At 49.5% G+C, this 15,150-nt stretch overlaps 4 protein-coding genes across 4 annotated transcripts; 1 reads left to right on the forward strand and 3 right to left on the reverse strand.

The window, feature by feature from the left end:
• Positions 1-194: 194 nt before the first annotated feature.
• FPRO_04401 (uncharacterized protein) lies at positions 195-1,475 on the reverse strand (the record flags this gene model as incomplete). Its single annotated transcript, XM_031229907.1, has 2 exons — positions 195-1,404; positions 1,459-1,475. The coding sequence occupies 2 exons, from the start codon at positions 1,473-1,475 to the stop codon at positions 195-197; spliced, it is 1,227 nt and encodes a 408-aa protein (XP_031080097.1).
• Positions 1,476-1,906: 431 nt separating this feature from the next.
• Positions 1,907-3,981, forward strand: FPRO_04402 (uncharacterized protein; the record flags this gene model as incomplete). The annotated part of the gene is made up of 2 exons (XM_031229908.1): positions 1,907-2,936; positions 2,993-3,981. 2 exons carry the CDS (start codon positions 1,907-1,909, stop codon positions 3,979-3,981), a joined length of 2,019 nt encoding a protein of 672 aa, XP_031080098.1.
• Positions 3,982-4,584: 603 nt separating this feature from the next.
• On the reverse strand, positions 4,585-7,470 carry FPRO_04403 (uncharacterized protein; the record flags this gene model as incomplete). Its single annotated transcript, XM_031229909.1, has 1 exon — positions 4,585-7,470. One exon carries the CDS (start codon positions 7,468-7,470, stop codon positions 4,585-4,587), a length of 2,886 nt encoding a protein of 961 aa, XP_031080099.1.
• Positions 7,471-10,142: 2,672 nt separating this feature from the next.
• On the reverse strand, positions 10,143-13,343 carry FPRO_04404 (putative cutinase transcription factor 1 beta; the record flags this gene model as incomplete). Its single annotated transcript, XM_031229910.1, has 5 exons — positions 10,143-11,780; positions 11,832-12,343; positions 12,592-12,833; positions 12,988-13,016; positions 13,104-13,343. The coding sequence occupies 5 exons, from the start codon at positions 13,341-13,343 to the stop codon at positions 10,143-10,145; spliced, it is 2,661 nt and encodes an 886-aa protein (XP_031080100.1).
• Between the last annotated feature and the right edge of the window lie 1,807 nt (positions 13,344-15,150).

The raw sequence follows: 15,150 nt of genomic DNA on the forward strand, positions 1-15,150 counted from the left end.
CCCACTCTCACGTGATAACAAAGGTACATGGAAGTTCGTACCATAGTAGAACGTAAATCCAGTCGAGTATCCCATCTCCACACCAATCTGCGAACACATGTCTCATTGAAATCCCTTTACTCCTGAAACTCCGTTCTTCTATTCCAGTCCAAAAATTTCAAATCTGGTTGATCTCCCATGTGCCAAATTCTCAATTATTTTATCCTGCCGCGGATTCGAGCAGGCCCCAATCCTTTTCGAATCTCTTCCAATTGCTCGAGGCCTGTTTGAGCCTTAGTCTTCTTATTTGTCCTCTTTCCAGGTTTTGTGAAGTTTCCAAGGAAATCATCCATGATGTTATCAAAGTCGCCACGAACAGGGCCTTGAACAGTAGACATTGTTGAAACAGCAGACATCGACTGCATGTCATCCTCCATATCCTCGTTGTATCGCTCCTCGATTTTGTCAAACCTTGCGTCCAAGAGGGTCATCTGTTCAGTTCGTACTAAAGATGAAGATGTCATTGAATAGCTCGAGGTATCCGTCAGGGCTCCCTTTCTCTTCTTGCGTCGGCCTCCGTGAGTAGTTGTCGTCCAATTAGATTGCATCTCAGACTGTGATGGAGCAACGGGGGCCTTGCCGCCTTTTTGCTCCTTCTTGAATTGCTTGAAATCCTCAAGCCAATCTTGAGAGGGCCCCTCCTCGGGTTGCTCTGTAGGTACGAGTTGAGGGATGCTGTCATCTTTGTACTCTTTGTTTGGCTTGGCTGTCGCATCTGATTCCCAGCCGTCATCCTCGTCAAAATCTGCACCGTCAAACTCATAATCTTCTAGTTCGCGACCATCCTTAGCAAGCTCCTTGAAAATATCGTCGTCACCATCGTCAACATATGCATCATCTTCCAGGGCTTCAAGGACTTCTCGAAGACGAGGATCCATATCGGGTTGAAATCCTTTGATAGAATCAGGAATATCCTGTTGGGCCTCGTAGGTCACCCTTGTAAGATTCTTGGATGGAAGAATTTCGTCATCGAGAATGTCGCCTGCGTTCTGCTCTATGTCCAGCTTCTTGAGTGCATCCTCAAGTGATTGCTTCTGCTTTCCTTTGCCTTTGTTTGCAGTAGCTGTCGACTCCACAAAAACAACCTCTCCGCCACCAGTGTTGAGATCGCGCAGATGTTGCATGTAATCGTATTCAGAATCATCAAAGTAAACACCATAACTAGCTGCCTCGCCCTCGTTCGCGCGGATATCTTCGGCCTCATAGCCTAGCTCAGAAGCCAGATCATCGAGATCCTTCGATTTGGATGAACCCTTCTTGGTCTGGGTAGGGTTGAGCACCATCGCAGGTGCATTCTCGTCGTGGATGAGAGGATCATTTTGTGGTCGGTGCACTAGGGTAAAGTGCTGGGCAGACTTTTTGTCGCTGCACGATCTGTATCAGTATACTATGGTTTCATAACTACCATGGAGTACTTACATCCACTTTCGAGGCATCTTGGCGGTTTGAAGCAACAAGAATTTAGTTGTTAGGTGGGCGTGGATGTTAGGCTTAGACAACACTCATCCGGGTACAAAAATCTAGCGGGGTGGGAAAAAATCCTTATCATATACTTCACAGTTATCCCAGGCCCTCTAGGATCATTCGCACAGTATCAAACCCCCATCCATCGTGGAAGCCTACAGTGCGGAAATAGTAATTTAAACACCGTGACGGACCCCGAAAAATCCATTTGCCCCTCCAAGAACAGTCATTATTCAGCGGGGCACAGAGTTGATCAGTAGACAGCCCTCTCAGATCAGTCCAACTCAGTTTTTACACAAAATCAACAAAACCTCGAGAGGTATTGCGACTTGGAGCAGCGGTTCCTTGTATATTAACTGCCGAAGCACACCAACCGAATACTACACTCTACATCGACGTCAAAATGGTTCTGGCAAAGTCCAAGAACTCGGTCGGTTTGGGCAACGCCCTCATGAACGATCGCTTCGGTAAAGGCAAGGGGACCGACAGGAAGCGAACTTCTGCCATCACCAGAACAAACCACGCCACAGGCGAACAATATCTTGTCAACGAGAAGAAGGATGCTGCTTGGGTCAAGATGCGCTCCGTTACGGAGCAAGGCGATCTGGATGAGTTCCTGGCCACCGCCGAGTTGGCTGGTACCGATTTCACAGCCGAAAAGACCAACAATGTCAAGATTATCCATACAGACCAAAAGAACCCATACCTTCTTTCAGCACATGAGGAGAGAGATGTCCTTGGAAAGCACAAGCAGCATAAAGGTCGTTTGACTGTCCCCCGAAGGCCCAAGTGGGATTCTACAACAACACCTGAAGAACTGGACGCACGAGAGCGAGAGAGCTTCCTTAACTGGAGGCGTGGCTTGGCAGAGCTACAAGAGAATAACGATCTTCTTATGACACCTTTTGAGCGAAACCTAGAGGTTTGGCGACAACTCTGGCGAGTTATTGAACGATCGGATCTTATTGTCCAGATCGTCGATGCCAGAAACCCTCTCCTATTCCGTTCTGAAGATCTTGAGTCATATGTCAAGGCTGTTGATCCCAAGAAAGAGAACCTTCTTCTCATCAACAAGGCAGATATGATGACACCCAAACAGAGAAAGGCTTGGGCAAGGCATCTGAAGGAGGCTGGCATTGCATATCGCTTTTTCTCCGCCGAGCTGGCCAAGGCAGAGAACGAGGCCAGGGAACTCGACGATTCAGAAGATGAGTCGCCCGCTGGGTCTTCGTCAGAATCTGAGCAGGAGGAACAAGGCGAGGGTAGCGACCAAAAAGAACAAGAAGGAGCTCCTTTGACTCAAGACTCTCTGCAACAGAGCCAAACTAATAAAGAGGCAAACGGGGCAGAGGAAACCGACGACATTGATACACAGATTCTTACAGTTCAAGAGCTGGAAGACATCTTCCTGAAACATTCTCCGGCAGACGCAGGTGAGATATACCAAGAAAACCAAACTCGATAAACAATCCAGCTAATGCATTAACAGGCTCGGATCACAAGCTGCAGGTTGGCTTAGTTGGTTACCCCAACGTTGGTAAATCTTCTACTATCAATGCTCTCATTGGTGCAAAGAAAGTTTCAGTCTCCTCAACTCCAGGAAAGACCAAGCACTTCCAGACCATTCACCTCAGCGAACGTGTCATCCTCTGCGATTGTCCTGGTCTTGTCTTCCCCAACTTCGCCACCACCAAGGCTGATCTTGTTTGTAACGGTGTTCTCCCCATCGACCAGCTTCGCGAGTTCCAGGGACCTGTGGGCCTCGTCACTCAGCGAATCCCTCAGCCTTTCCTCGAGGCAATATATGGTATTCATATCCGCACCCGAGCCATAGAGGAAGGTGGCACAGGAATTCCTACGGCTGCTGAGCTGCTCCGTGCATATGCCCGTGCCCGTGGTTTCCAGACCCAGGGTCTTGGTCAGCCTGATGAGTCCCGCGCTGCTCGATATATCCTCAAGGACTATGTAAATGGCAAGCTGCTATTCGTTTCACCGCCTCCTGGAATTGATGATGCGGCCGACTTCAACCGAGGGCTCTATGATGAGGAGCACCTTCCTGAGAAACGACGAGCTGCCCTAAGTGCTGCTATGGATCAGCTCTCAGTCATCGACCCAGCCAGCAGCGAACCTTTCCTTGCTATGGACGACGATGCTGTTGACCTTGCCTCTACCGTCGATGTCCCCCTACCTGCAGGCCCAAAGTCCAAAAAAATCGACAAGGGCTTCTTCGGTCCTTCTAGCTCTCAGGGTCACGTCAGCCGACCTTTCAACTACCAGTATTCGGAGCAGGGCAAGGAAGATCCTCTGGCGGGTAAACACCTGTCAGGCCGCAAAGCGCGTACAGCGGTCGCTCTCGAGAATGGCCTTGACCCCAAGGAGATCCAGATGACATCAAGCAAGAAGCACTTTAAGGGTAACCCTAAGGGTGGAAAGGGCAAACGTCGCGCTGCCCGCAGAGCAGGAGACGATGATGATTGAGCTAAAGCGATGAGAGGAGAGAAAACGGGAACTGAAAATCGGATACACTGGCATTGAAGGGGAACAAAAGGTGGGCTTCGGAAACCGGGTGCATTGGGTCTGGCAGAAAAGGATCTTGTTATGGGTAGGGTTTAGGTCAAGCTATGATACTACGCATGTTTTGACCATAACGGTCAGTTATGGAATCGAAATGAACTTTTGCTTTTTAGAATTGGAATCATTGATTATTAAATTACGGCTCAGCATCAGTGATTACCAAAATTTGCCTGGATGGTTTGATTGATATTTCACGTTTCTTCTTACTCACATATCTAAATAAGTACTACGCTAAGATCTCATAACAAATAGGAAATATGGGTATTGACTGTCTACACTGTCCGCAGTTCGTCCAAGGAAAGACCTATTCATCGAAACAAAAGGAAAAATTCAAATGCTAAGTCCATGTATGATGAGTCCCAGTGGTTCCCCAACTCCACAAAGCAAAAGTTTGCCCCCATGATAGTCGTTGTGCGTGTTCAATGCTAAGGTTCATAGGTTCGTGGTCAAGTGCAAGTATGTTAACACAAGAGTAGAGGCTTCGTTGCTCGTGCTGTTATACCAGCTTCATCTGACACTTCCCCGTGACTCTCGGCCTCCTCTCGATTCTCGACCGCCTTTCGATTCCCGACGGTCCTCAGTTTTGAGGAATAGTCGCTTTGTGCCACCAATTCTACCGAGCTCACCAAACTGGCTGCTCGTTGATGGCAGTCGACTTCGCTCGCCGCTAGCGATTCTGACCTTTTCCTTGACACTTGCGACCCATGCTTTGTTCTCCTCACTCATCTCAACTTTCTTGCCTGTAGGCCCCGCAAGTCCAAGGAAAGAGCTCTCGTCTTCATTCCAATCAAGGTGAGAGTTGGACCGCGACCGGTTGAACACTTCTGAGGAATCCTCCTCACCAAGGGCAGGGCCAAAGGCGTACGTTTTGGTATTCAGTTTAGGTGCTTCGCTACCCACGGCACCAACGCTCCGTCGCGTCTTACGGACAGACAATGGGGACATAGGGGATAACTCAACCGCAGATTGAGGTCGCCCATTTGGACTTGACCCCATATTAGACCTTGATGCCCCAGGAGATTCTGGAAGAACCTCAACTTTGGCGTTGGCTGTAGCAGATCGGCGTTTGTGGTGGCTAGCATACTCCTTGAGATATTCGCCTAGATCTGCCCAGCCGCCACCCACACGAACCATGACACGTTCCCCCTGTTCGCCAACACAGCGAATGAACAGTTTGATTGGAGCCTCGCCGGACGAACGAGAAAGATGGTAGACCTTGATCTCATGGTGGCCACGGTTTCGTACCCTCGTGTTCTTGGCAGGCGAAAGGGTGAACGAGGGCGTACCAGCACGGGATGAAAGATTCGAAGCGCTTCTTCGGAAAGGCTCGATGGAAGGCCTCTTTCTGATGCGTGGCAGCTGCACATCCGGGGGGTTCAGGTTGACTCTCGAAGAGGAGTCATTAGTTAGCTTGATCTTGGCGGGTATCGAGTCAATGATCTGACTGATTTGTTGTTGCAGGTGTTGATCGCCAACGCTACTGCGGCGGTCGAAAGTAGTGGGGTACTCGGCGATTGAAAATGAATCGTCAAAGTCTTCGTTGAACGAATCCTCAATTCGCATATTGGACATATCTAGATCATCGATGTTCCGATCTGGTAATAGAGGGCTATCCAGAGGTGCCAAAGAGGATTCCCGTGAATTCATAGGCAACATGGGCGGAGTACTGGGAGGGCTTGCCTGAGTGTACTCTGCTTCACGAATTCGGGTCCGAGGAATGTCAGGAGAAGCGGATACCTCAGGTGGATCACTAGATATGCCGCCGAAATAGCTCGACGAAGGCTGAGTGACAGTAAGAGTGCGGGATGGGTCAATCTTCTGCCTTGGAAGAGGAAGGGGTCGAAGCGGCGGTAATTCAGGAGAGATATCTCGATCGAAGTGGTGTGTGAAGCTGTGGTCAGGTGTTTCAGGGTACTGAGTTGACAGTATCGAGGAGTTAAAGTCTTGTTCGATGCTTGGCCTTGGTAATTGTGACTGGACTGGCATTACGTCTCTGGTACCGTCAAAAGTGTGGTTCTCGTCATCGTATGGTTCGTCGACTTCTTCGATGGGGAGAAAGGAAGGGCTCTCGGGCTCACTCTCTGATGACGGATCTCTCCTATACCACTCTGGGACAACTGTCTCCGACTCCGAAACGCCAGAAGGCACCCTAGCTTTCGTGGGTTCCATAGCTGAGTTGTCGGAGCTAGTGACTGCCACCTTCTTGGGCGGTAGAAGCAACGGGATGGGCACAACAGCAGCCCCAGCATTGGCAGAGCTCTCATCATCGTTATCAGATTCATCGTCAGTCAAACTGTCAACGAGTGTAGTAGACTTGTCAGATGCATTGCTGTTTTTCACTGGTGAAGGAGAGCGGGGAGGTCCCGATGGTTCAGGGGGGGCAGTCCTTTCAGTGTGTCTGATCTTCCTCTCACAGACCACAGCCCATTCACCGTAGCTCGACTCTACAGCTTCCATGCGATCCAACCAATCACTGGGGAGCGTGTCAGGTAGTCCTTCCAAGCAGTCTAGCATATAATCAAGCGACCGACCCGGACGAACAATGAGTTCGCCGAGATGCGCCTTCATCACATCAAATGTATTCCTCGTAAGCGCGGGATCTTGCAAAGGAGTGTTGTCGTCTTTCTTGGGTGTGTCTTTTGTGGGGATAGAAATGGCCTTAAAAGCAGATTTAAGTGCAACTTCAGCGTCCTCAAGGGCAAGTAGAACCGTTGGTATGCGACGCAGAGCACAAAGTCGTAGGTTCCAGGTGTGTAGTAAACGATTCAGCTTATCCAAGACGGGCAGCGCCTTCAGAACAATCGCTGTGATCACTGCAGTGTGGTCCTCCATGCGATTATAGCTGGAACGCGATAACTGACCAGCTCCCGTGAATTCAGCAAGTGGTGTACCTGGTCTGGATAAGGGGAGGATATGATGGTTGAGGACATGGACTTTGATGTCTTCGAGATCAAGGTCTGACAAATCACGCTGAATTTGAGCCAGCCTCTGCTCATGTTTCGACACATCTCGAGCAAGCAAACTCCCCATCCACTGATCCTCGTCGTCCCCTGGGACGGTAAGTTGCATTGATTTTCGTTTGCGCTCTTCATCGCTGGGCATCAGAAATCCAGCAGGCCCCGGTTCTGAGGGCCACGGCCAAGACTGAAGTTCCTCAAACCATCCCCAGATTGTGTATGACGCAAGAGCGGTGCGATTTATGAAATCTCGCTCCTTAGAAGAGGCATTATCCAAGGACGTGCGAAGGGCGCCAGTGGCCGTGTTCAGCGCATCGACGACAGTAGCAGGACCGAGATTCACAATAATATCTTCAGTAAGTTTGTTCTTCGGAGCCGGCGAAGTGGCGGCGGCATCGCGCGCCTGCTTGGCGACTTGGGCGTTGAGATCGGTCATGGTTATTATCCAGCAGACAGACAGGCTCGAATCGGGTGGATGGATCGTAGAATCATGATCTGTCTAGGAACCTGGGGACATGTCGATGGGGCGGGGATGAGTGGAGGTTTTGATGCCCATATCGAAGAAGATACGTCAGAAATTGTGTCGTCAGATAGGTCGCTGTCAGGTCGGAAAAGTCCTTGTGGTGTTTGCTAGTGAATGCGATCAGGTGGAGCTTCTTTGTTCAAAGGCTGCAAGGTTTCATGCAGGTTGGAAGACCGCTTAATTACGAATTCAAGAAGTGAAGCTGTGTGTGGCACAGAGTCGCGCAACTGACAAAGCTCTTGGGCTTAAGGGAAAGGGAAAAAAGCAAGCTGAAAGTGGGTCCGAAGAGGTAAGGAGCGACAAAGAGGGCCTTTGGAAGGCCACTCTGGGAGGTGAAAGGGAGTTGTAAGGGAACGAAGCAATCGCCGATGGGAGATGGCGGTCAAAGAGTTGCGCAAAGAAGAGTTGAGTTTGACGTGGTTTGGGTTGACGTGTGAGGTTCTTGTGTGGGCCACGGTCGCGTTGCGTCTCGTTGCGGAGGCCTGTAATAAATGAGGTTTACACTGAATTGGCGGCAAGGATGGGGCTTGTGCAAGTAGCTTGTCGTATTTAGCGCCCTGGTCAAATGAATCCAAAACCAATGGTTCGTCACCCACGATTCGTGACCATGGATAGGAAAGAAAAAGAAAATCGGTTCGATCGGCCGGATGCCCTGTGCGCAATGTAGTGAAATAGAAACGCAGCTCAAACAGAGTATCGTCGATTTGGCGTCGTTGGAACTTTGCAAGAGCTAGGCTGTTGGTTGGCACGATGGAATGGCCGGATCTGGTCAAGATTCTTGTTTAGAGATACTGGTAAGAGTTCGAGTATCGAGTGAACAAAAGAGTGCAAACAGTATGCACAGAGAAAAAAGCAATAGATATAATAAAAGTGTTGGTGGATCAATTTTGGTGACGTTGGACGATGAGCTTCGGAGCTGCGGCCACTTTGCTTCAAGGGAGGGATATCATTCAATGGAAAGAGAGCACACTCAGGGAAGATGAAGCGGCAAAGAAAGGTACAACGACAATTGACGGATCAGGTATAATGCAAAGATGCCAAGAATACAAAGAATAATAACCATAGTCGCAAGATCTAGTCAAGGAAAAGAAGATATGTTGAAGTGATGATGGTTGAGAGGCCTACGTTGTAAGGGAGAGAAAATGAGCTCGGGACCCTCACTATAGAATACATAGAGTGCTACGCACCTAGTGTTTTCCCTCCAGGTACCAACCTGACGGATGCTAGAGACATCCATCCATGTCTTGCATTCAAGTAGGTAGGTACTATTACGTGCCAGCATTACCTAGTTACAGCTGCTAAAGTAGTAAGTACCTAGAGGTAATCAAAGAGAAAAGCCCTTCTTCTCGCCTGGGTTCGGTTACGCCCCATATTCGCCTCCCTTTCCTCCACTCTCTAATATGAGGCCAAGACCTGGCTAGGTAACGACCTTGACCACCTCGTACATAACGTAGACGGAAAGGAGATCTTCTTTATTCCATCGCAGGCTGGCCCATCAACCGTCAACGGTGATATTATTAGCTCGATTGCCCTGTACGACCAAGACAAGGCATCGAATTAGATCGATTTGGCCCTTGTCAGTCTTCAATATCTTGAACCATCTTATCCGCAGCTTCTGTGCCTGTAATCACTAAACACCATCGTGAGCATGTCTACACATCACCAAGACAGAAAAAAGGGGTGGTTTGAATAGGCAGAGACATCCGAAGTTAGCTACTCATTCCTCTAAAAGCATTTTTTTCCATCTCTCTCATCTGCTCATGTCTTGCCTATCTATCAGTCATGATCACAAGACCCCCGTCTCGTTTGTACCTATCTGCCCCTGTTAACCGTCACCCTGTCAGCCATCATGATGCTAGTTTTCAATGTCAACAAATAGATTGCGCCATACCCAATCGACCTCCAATTCATGACCTGCCGAGTTAAATTACATACTCCATGCCAAATTCTCGCTTCATGTAGTCGACACCCTATAATAACAACGCACTGCGAGGTCCATCGGTTCAACCTTGCTATTTCTTGTTCTCCATAGTCAATGTGCTCCCCTGCATGTATTGGTCATATTGAGCTGAGTAGTCAGGATAACGGAACTACATGCTTTCGTTAACATTAAGTACAACACAAAAGTTTTCCTACTATTGAGGGCATGCAGAGGTCCATAACTAACTAAAATAGAACTACAGATACTATAACAGATGTCACATCAGGTACTCATGATTCAACTTGGATTTCGTTACCATTCAACTACAAAACACATCTTCAGGTTGACAAGAAAACAACCAGCAACAACAAGTTTGAGCCCCTGGAGGCGTCCCTTTCCTGTCTGTAGGTGATATCAAACGCCAAAATCAATGTCTTCATCAACAGTCGTGCCAAGCGTTGCTTTTTGATGTCCTTAAAAACATTAAATCATATCCGCCGTCCCTCAAAACATAATGCGCCTCCTGGAGCAACAATCCTAACGCCTTGTCTCGAATTCAGACACATACAACAGGTAACGCAAAAATGAAACAAATGCAAGGCTCCATCCAAAAAGATCATTGTCCAGAATTGCGTTGCAATACTGAAGTTGAGGCGTCTAGAAACTATGCCGGGGCAGGAATCTCGCGGTTCTCGGTTTGCCGGGCTGCGTCGACCTCGGCATTGATAGCCCAGGTCAGCGCTTGTTCTGCCGACATAGTAGGCTCCTCAACGCCCAATACCCCAGCGATCAAATTATCGTCTTGATTGTTCACGCCCTCAGGGGGAAATTGCAGCCACTGGTCAACGTCAAAATCGGTTCCGGCCACAGCATTCCAGTCAAACTCGTCGTGGCCTTGCATGAAATCGAGATCCATATTGTCAACATCCAGTTGAATTTCCTCTGATCCAGCACTGACGCTCGGTGTCAAGCCAGCGGCAGGAGACTCCATCTCCGTCTGGGGTGGTGAGTTTGTGGGCATCTCCAAAGCTGCAGCGTTGACAGTATTTGGCGGCATCATAGTTGGTGCTGCCACAGGCCGAGGCTCCTTCGGCTTCTCATTAAATAGCGACTCGGAAGCAGTCATGTATGGCGCATTCTCAGGGGGTGGTGTTTGAGCGCTGAACTCGATTGGTACCCGTTTCATCATGGCTAGAGTTGAAGGTGCAACGCTGGAGTTGATATCAATCGCAGCCTTTCGCAGAGCAGCATCAAGGAACCCGGTTGCGTAATCTGCAGCAGCATAAACCTCTCGGAGCTTCTCCATAACCCGCATACATTGGCGGAATCCTCGTGTGGCACGCTCCCGGGCCTGGGGCGTGGGATTCTTCATCTCGAGGAGGTGAATGATCATTGCAGGAAGAATAACAGTGACACCAGTCGTTGGCAAGAATCGCTCTAATCGGTATTGGTGAAGCTCCGTAGCCATTCGGGTAATATGCATCGCAGCATCGCGAACACGTAGTCGAGACATATCTTGTACTTGTCGGGATGTTGTTGGGGCCTGGAGAGGTGACGATGGCAGGAACTGGGGTCGGTGCAGAGCCGATATGGTAGTGTAGTATACCATGTGCAGGAGGGTCCTCTGAACAGCAATCGTTGATCGTCCGTCCTTGACATCCAAAGGTGTTAGAGTGCGGTACTGGCAGCAGGCTGGTAGCGACTCAGCCCATGCCATAAGTTCGTGATCCACCTCGGTAACGCTCTCAACGTTATCTAATTGCTTATTAGGGAAAAGCATCATAGTGCTGTTAGTAGTATTTTCGGGCTTCATCTTATCCCGGATCAAAACTGAATATTGAGCCTTCAGCATGCGGCTAATGCATACGCACAGCTGAGCTTTGGCAATGCACATGATAGCCAGCTCTCGCTGCATGTCGAGATTGCGAACCAATGCACAGCTAGCTGGGATAACGGTATTGTTCTCGGGGAGGACCTCAATCTCAAAGTCACTCTCCTCGAGCATGGGCACATCGAAATCTTCGTCCTTAATACGCGTAGGCCGTCTCATGCCGAGAGCGATGAGGCGATCTCGCATGAAGCAAGACCACCATATTCGCTTCCAGAGCTTTTGTTTTGCTGGGGCCATGCTGGTGGACCCGGGGTTTCGATGAAGGCCGATAGTGTGTGCCAGTGAGATGGCCACACCCATCCAGTGCCATGTGTCTTTCTGGTCATCTGGCGTCTCATACCAATACGTCATCAAAAGCAAAGCTTGTACGAGGACAAGGCGATCTGACTCGTAATCGAAGTCGTACAGTAACTATTGGCGGATTAGTTTGGCAAGTTCCACGTGGTCGGAGACCTTACTCACCCTTGTCTTTTGAAAGAAGGACTTGCGAGCTGCTTTTCGAGTGGTGTAACCACCCTCACGAAGGTACTTCATGTCTACGAAGGCTGACGCTGCGAACATCACAGCCTGGTAGAGGAAAAGACTTGTCTGACCATTCTTTCCATCACGACTGTTGATGATGCCGAGAAAGTTGTTCAGGTCCATAAGCGGCATATATGGGTGCACGTATTCGACATAAGCCTGAAGGAGTGCGTTTTGCAGTGGCAGGGTGGGCACCGATAGTGCGCCCTTGATCTTGAGATAATCGACATCTTCAGGCGCGATCTTATTTGGCAGAGGTCGTAAGAATGCAGGGAACTGAGGAGCCGGGGTGTCCTTCTCTTCGAGAGATCCGAGCAATTGAGTGGTACGCAAGTTATCGAAGAACGCAGGGTCCGGGATGATGCTACCCCATGACGACCGGTGTGCGTTAGATTCTATTGACTGAATCTTATTGAGTGAGCTGGAATCTCGGCGGTAGCCAGAGCGTTGATCTGGGTCTCGTGGTCAGCAATAGTTCGTTCGGTTCCCGCGCATTCCATCATCAACCGTCGTTAAATTTCCATGTGATCGGGCATGTAAGCACTGTGGAGTACATGAAGAAAGCGGGCCAGGGGCGGCTGAAAATGCGGAGAACGGAGTTGTTCCCCAAAAAAGAAAGCCACTAGCCAATCGAGAGGGCTGGCTACGGCGCACAAAATGAGGGTTGAGGTTGGAAGTGGAAAGTAGCGCAAAAACTTACATATCATGTGAGGCACATGGCTATCAAGGGCGGAACTGTTCAGAAAAGTACTGGGTGCGTCAATGCTGCTAGTCGAAATGGCTGAGCCGCTGCTGGGACGTCGAAGGTCGGCTGTGCTCATGCCCACAGTCGCACTCTTGCTGGCACCTGTAGGATTCCCGTTGCTGGCCGTTGTTTTGCAACGCAACTGAGCTTCTGTGGAGACGGACTGGCCCGCTGTGCTGGCCGTATAAAGATTCTTCCTGCGGCGGCGGTTAGCAACGTAATTTTTTTCTCTGGGGCGTTTTGCGTGACATGACGTTTTCGAATGAGCTCCATTCGTACCGGCAGCCGGTTCAAGGGGCCGGAATGGAGTCGATCGGAACACGATGCCCGGAAAACGTTGGGATAACTTACTTTCGCCTACGGCTTTCTTGGACAACGCACTGCTCATATGTCAGTCATGCTCTCAAATCCAGGGCGGGGATTGACTGTTTTGTCCAGAAACCAATAGTTAGTAACTAGAAGCGTACCTCAACATTGTCCCAGCGACAGTTTCCACAAGGGGCTCCTTCGACTACGTCGCATCGGACTTTTCGTGCCCGGCAGGACACGCAAGCACGGGCAGCGCGTCGCTTTGTGATCTTTTCCGGTTGCTCCGAGTCGCCAGATGGTGAGGCTCTCTTCTTGTTGTTCTTTTCGTTGGAAGCCTTTACTGAGGTTGCCGTTGGCGATGGCGGGGCTGCCGAGCCCTGTGAAGCTTCTGTTTGCATGGCTATAGTTGTTGTGATGTTTGATCTCGTACAGACTCAGTATTTGTCGATTGACAACTCCAGTTATGGTGATTACTGGTATGGACTTGTGACTGAAAGCCCGATGAGTGCGTAATGCTGTTTGAAGATCCTCGATGTGGCGGTACTAAGTCTTGCAAAAATTAAAATGGTGAGAGAAGGCAGTGGTCGTCGTTGTGATGAATCATTGAAATGTTCGATTTGGCCAGATACAAGCGGTAGAGTGGAGAGTTCAGATTAGTTTCAGTCGTTTGTCGTCGAGATTCAAAATGTCTATCGTGGCTCGGTTGTTGTCTTTTGTTTACCCCGAGACTGGTGGGAAGTAAGGTAGACGAGGCTGGAAGAGTGATGACAGGGACAGGCTGAGGCTCAAATGTCGACCTCAATCTGAATTAGAGCGAATGCCTAATCCCCATCAGAGTGAGATGATCTGGGATGCTTCACGATCAAAGAGGAACAGAGGCACAGAGGATCACCAACAGGTCTGGTGCAAATAGAAGTTTGAAGCCAAGGGGATGGAAATCCGGGGGATGGTTGGTGGGGGGTGCGGAAGGTTATTATATTCTCGTCACTAGTCTGGCAGAGCCATGTTAGTCACGGAGGGGACAAGAAGCAGTTTGATCGATGAGAGCAAGCACAAGCACCAAGGTAGCCAAGTGGAGGAGGGCGTGTACGAGGCATTTGAGGGTCTTTGGGCGAGGGTGTCGATGGCGTTTGAGCGTCCAGGACAGGGCTCATCGAGGGTGGGCCTAACGAGTCCACAAGAAGAACCTGGATGATGGGTAATTTAGCGCTGGCTGTTCCTACTGTAAGCGGAGAGCTACTCCCAAGCTGGCAAAGCCCTCTAGCAGGGGGCAAGTCTGGAGGTGGCACCCTTCGCCGTCACATTGGGGTGCGCGTGGATGTGGGGATTTATCGGCGACGATACAACGGCAGAGCTACACATTACCAAAGGATAAGAAAATAAAAGTGAAAATCAACGTCAGTGTGTTGGATTTGCGTTTGTGCGATAAGCCAAGGGAACGAGATGTAACCACGCAATCGTGAGCTACGAGGATTTCATGTAGATTGTCAACTTCTTACATATAGCCAAGCATTTCATATCTGGGCATTGACGAAATCTTGTCATCTGTCTGGGCACTTATCACTTGACCTTTTGTTAGCAGCTAGTGAACTTGGACTTGGAATTGCGTTCATCCTTGACAATGCCCTACCATCGTTATTAGCATGCCAGTCTAACAAAGGAGGTTGCTCTGGGAGTTTTGATAGTGGAAGGAAAGCTTCAATTAATTAGGAGACGTCTGGTTCATGTATAATTCTTTGTCCAGCGGAATCTATCCCTTGTGTATGGTGTTTTCTTCCCCTCCTTTCATTTTCACTCTAATCAGCCACCAAGGCGTCGAGACCACTACTTGGCGTTTGCGGGACCAGATGCAAGTCTCTTTCTTGAGCCATGCTCTCTTGGTCCGGGGTTAGCGTTTAAAATCTTGCCGGGTATGGACGGACACGACTGGCGAGACCTGCACCTCGCGATTGATGAATCCTGCCATTATCCATCCTCAACTACGTTTGGAAGCCTATCAAAAGCGATCCTGCTTCTCTTGATATGTACCATGCGCTGGATCAGCCGGGTACTTAGCTCAAGATTGAACGTCCACAACACCTCCCACCTCATGAGATGCCGGCTCCACGCAAGCACGGGCGCTGCAACACCGGCATTGGAGAGGCTGACAACTCTAAAGCTGGCGACAATACATACACATTAGATGAGCAGCTAATACGAATGTCG

The sequence above is a fragment of the Fusarium proliferatum genome (genome assembly GCF_900067095.1).
Source record: "Fusarium proliferatum ET1 genome assembly, contig: FPRO_scaffold004, whole genome shotgun sequence".
Taxonomy (NCBI): Eukaryota; Fungi; Ascomycota; class Sordariomycetes; order Hypocreales; family Nectriaceae; genus Fusarium; species Fusarium proliferatum.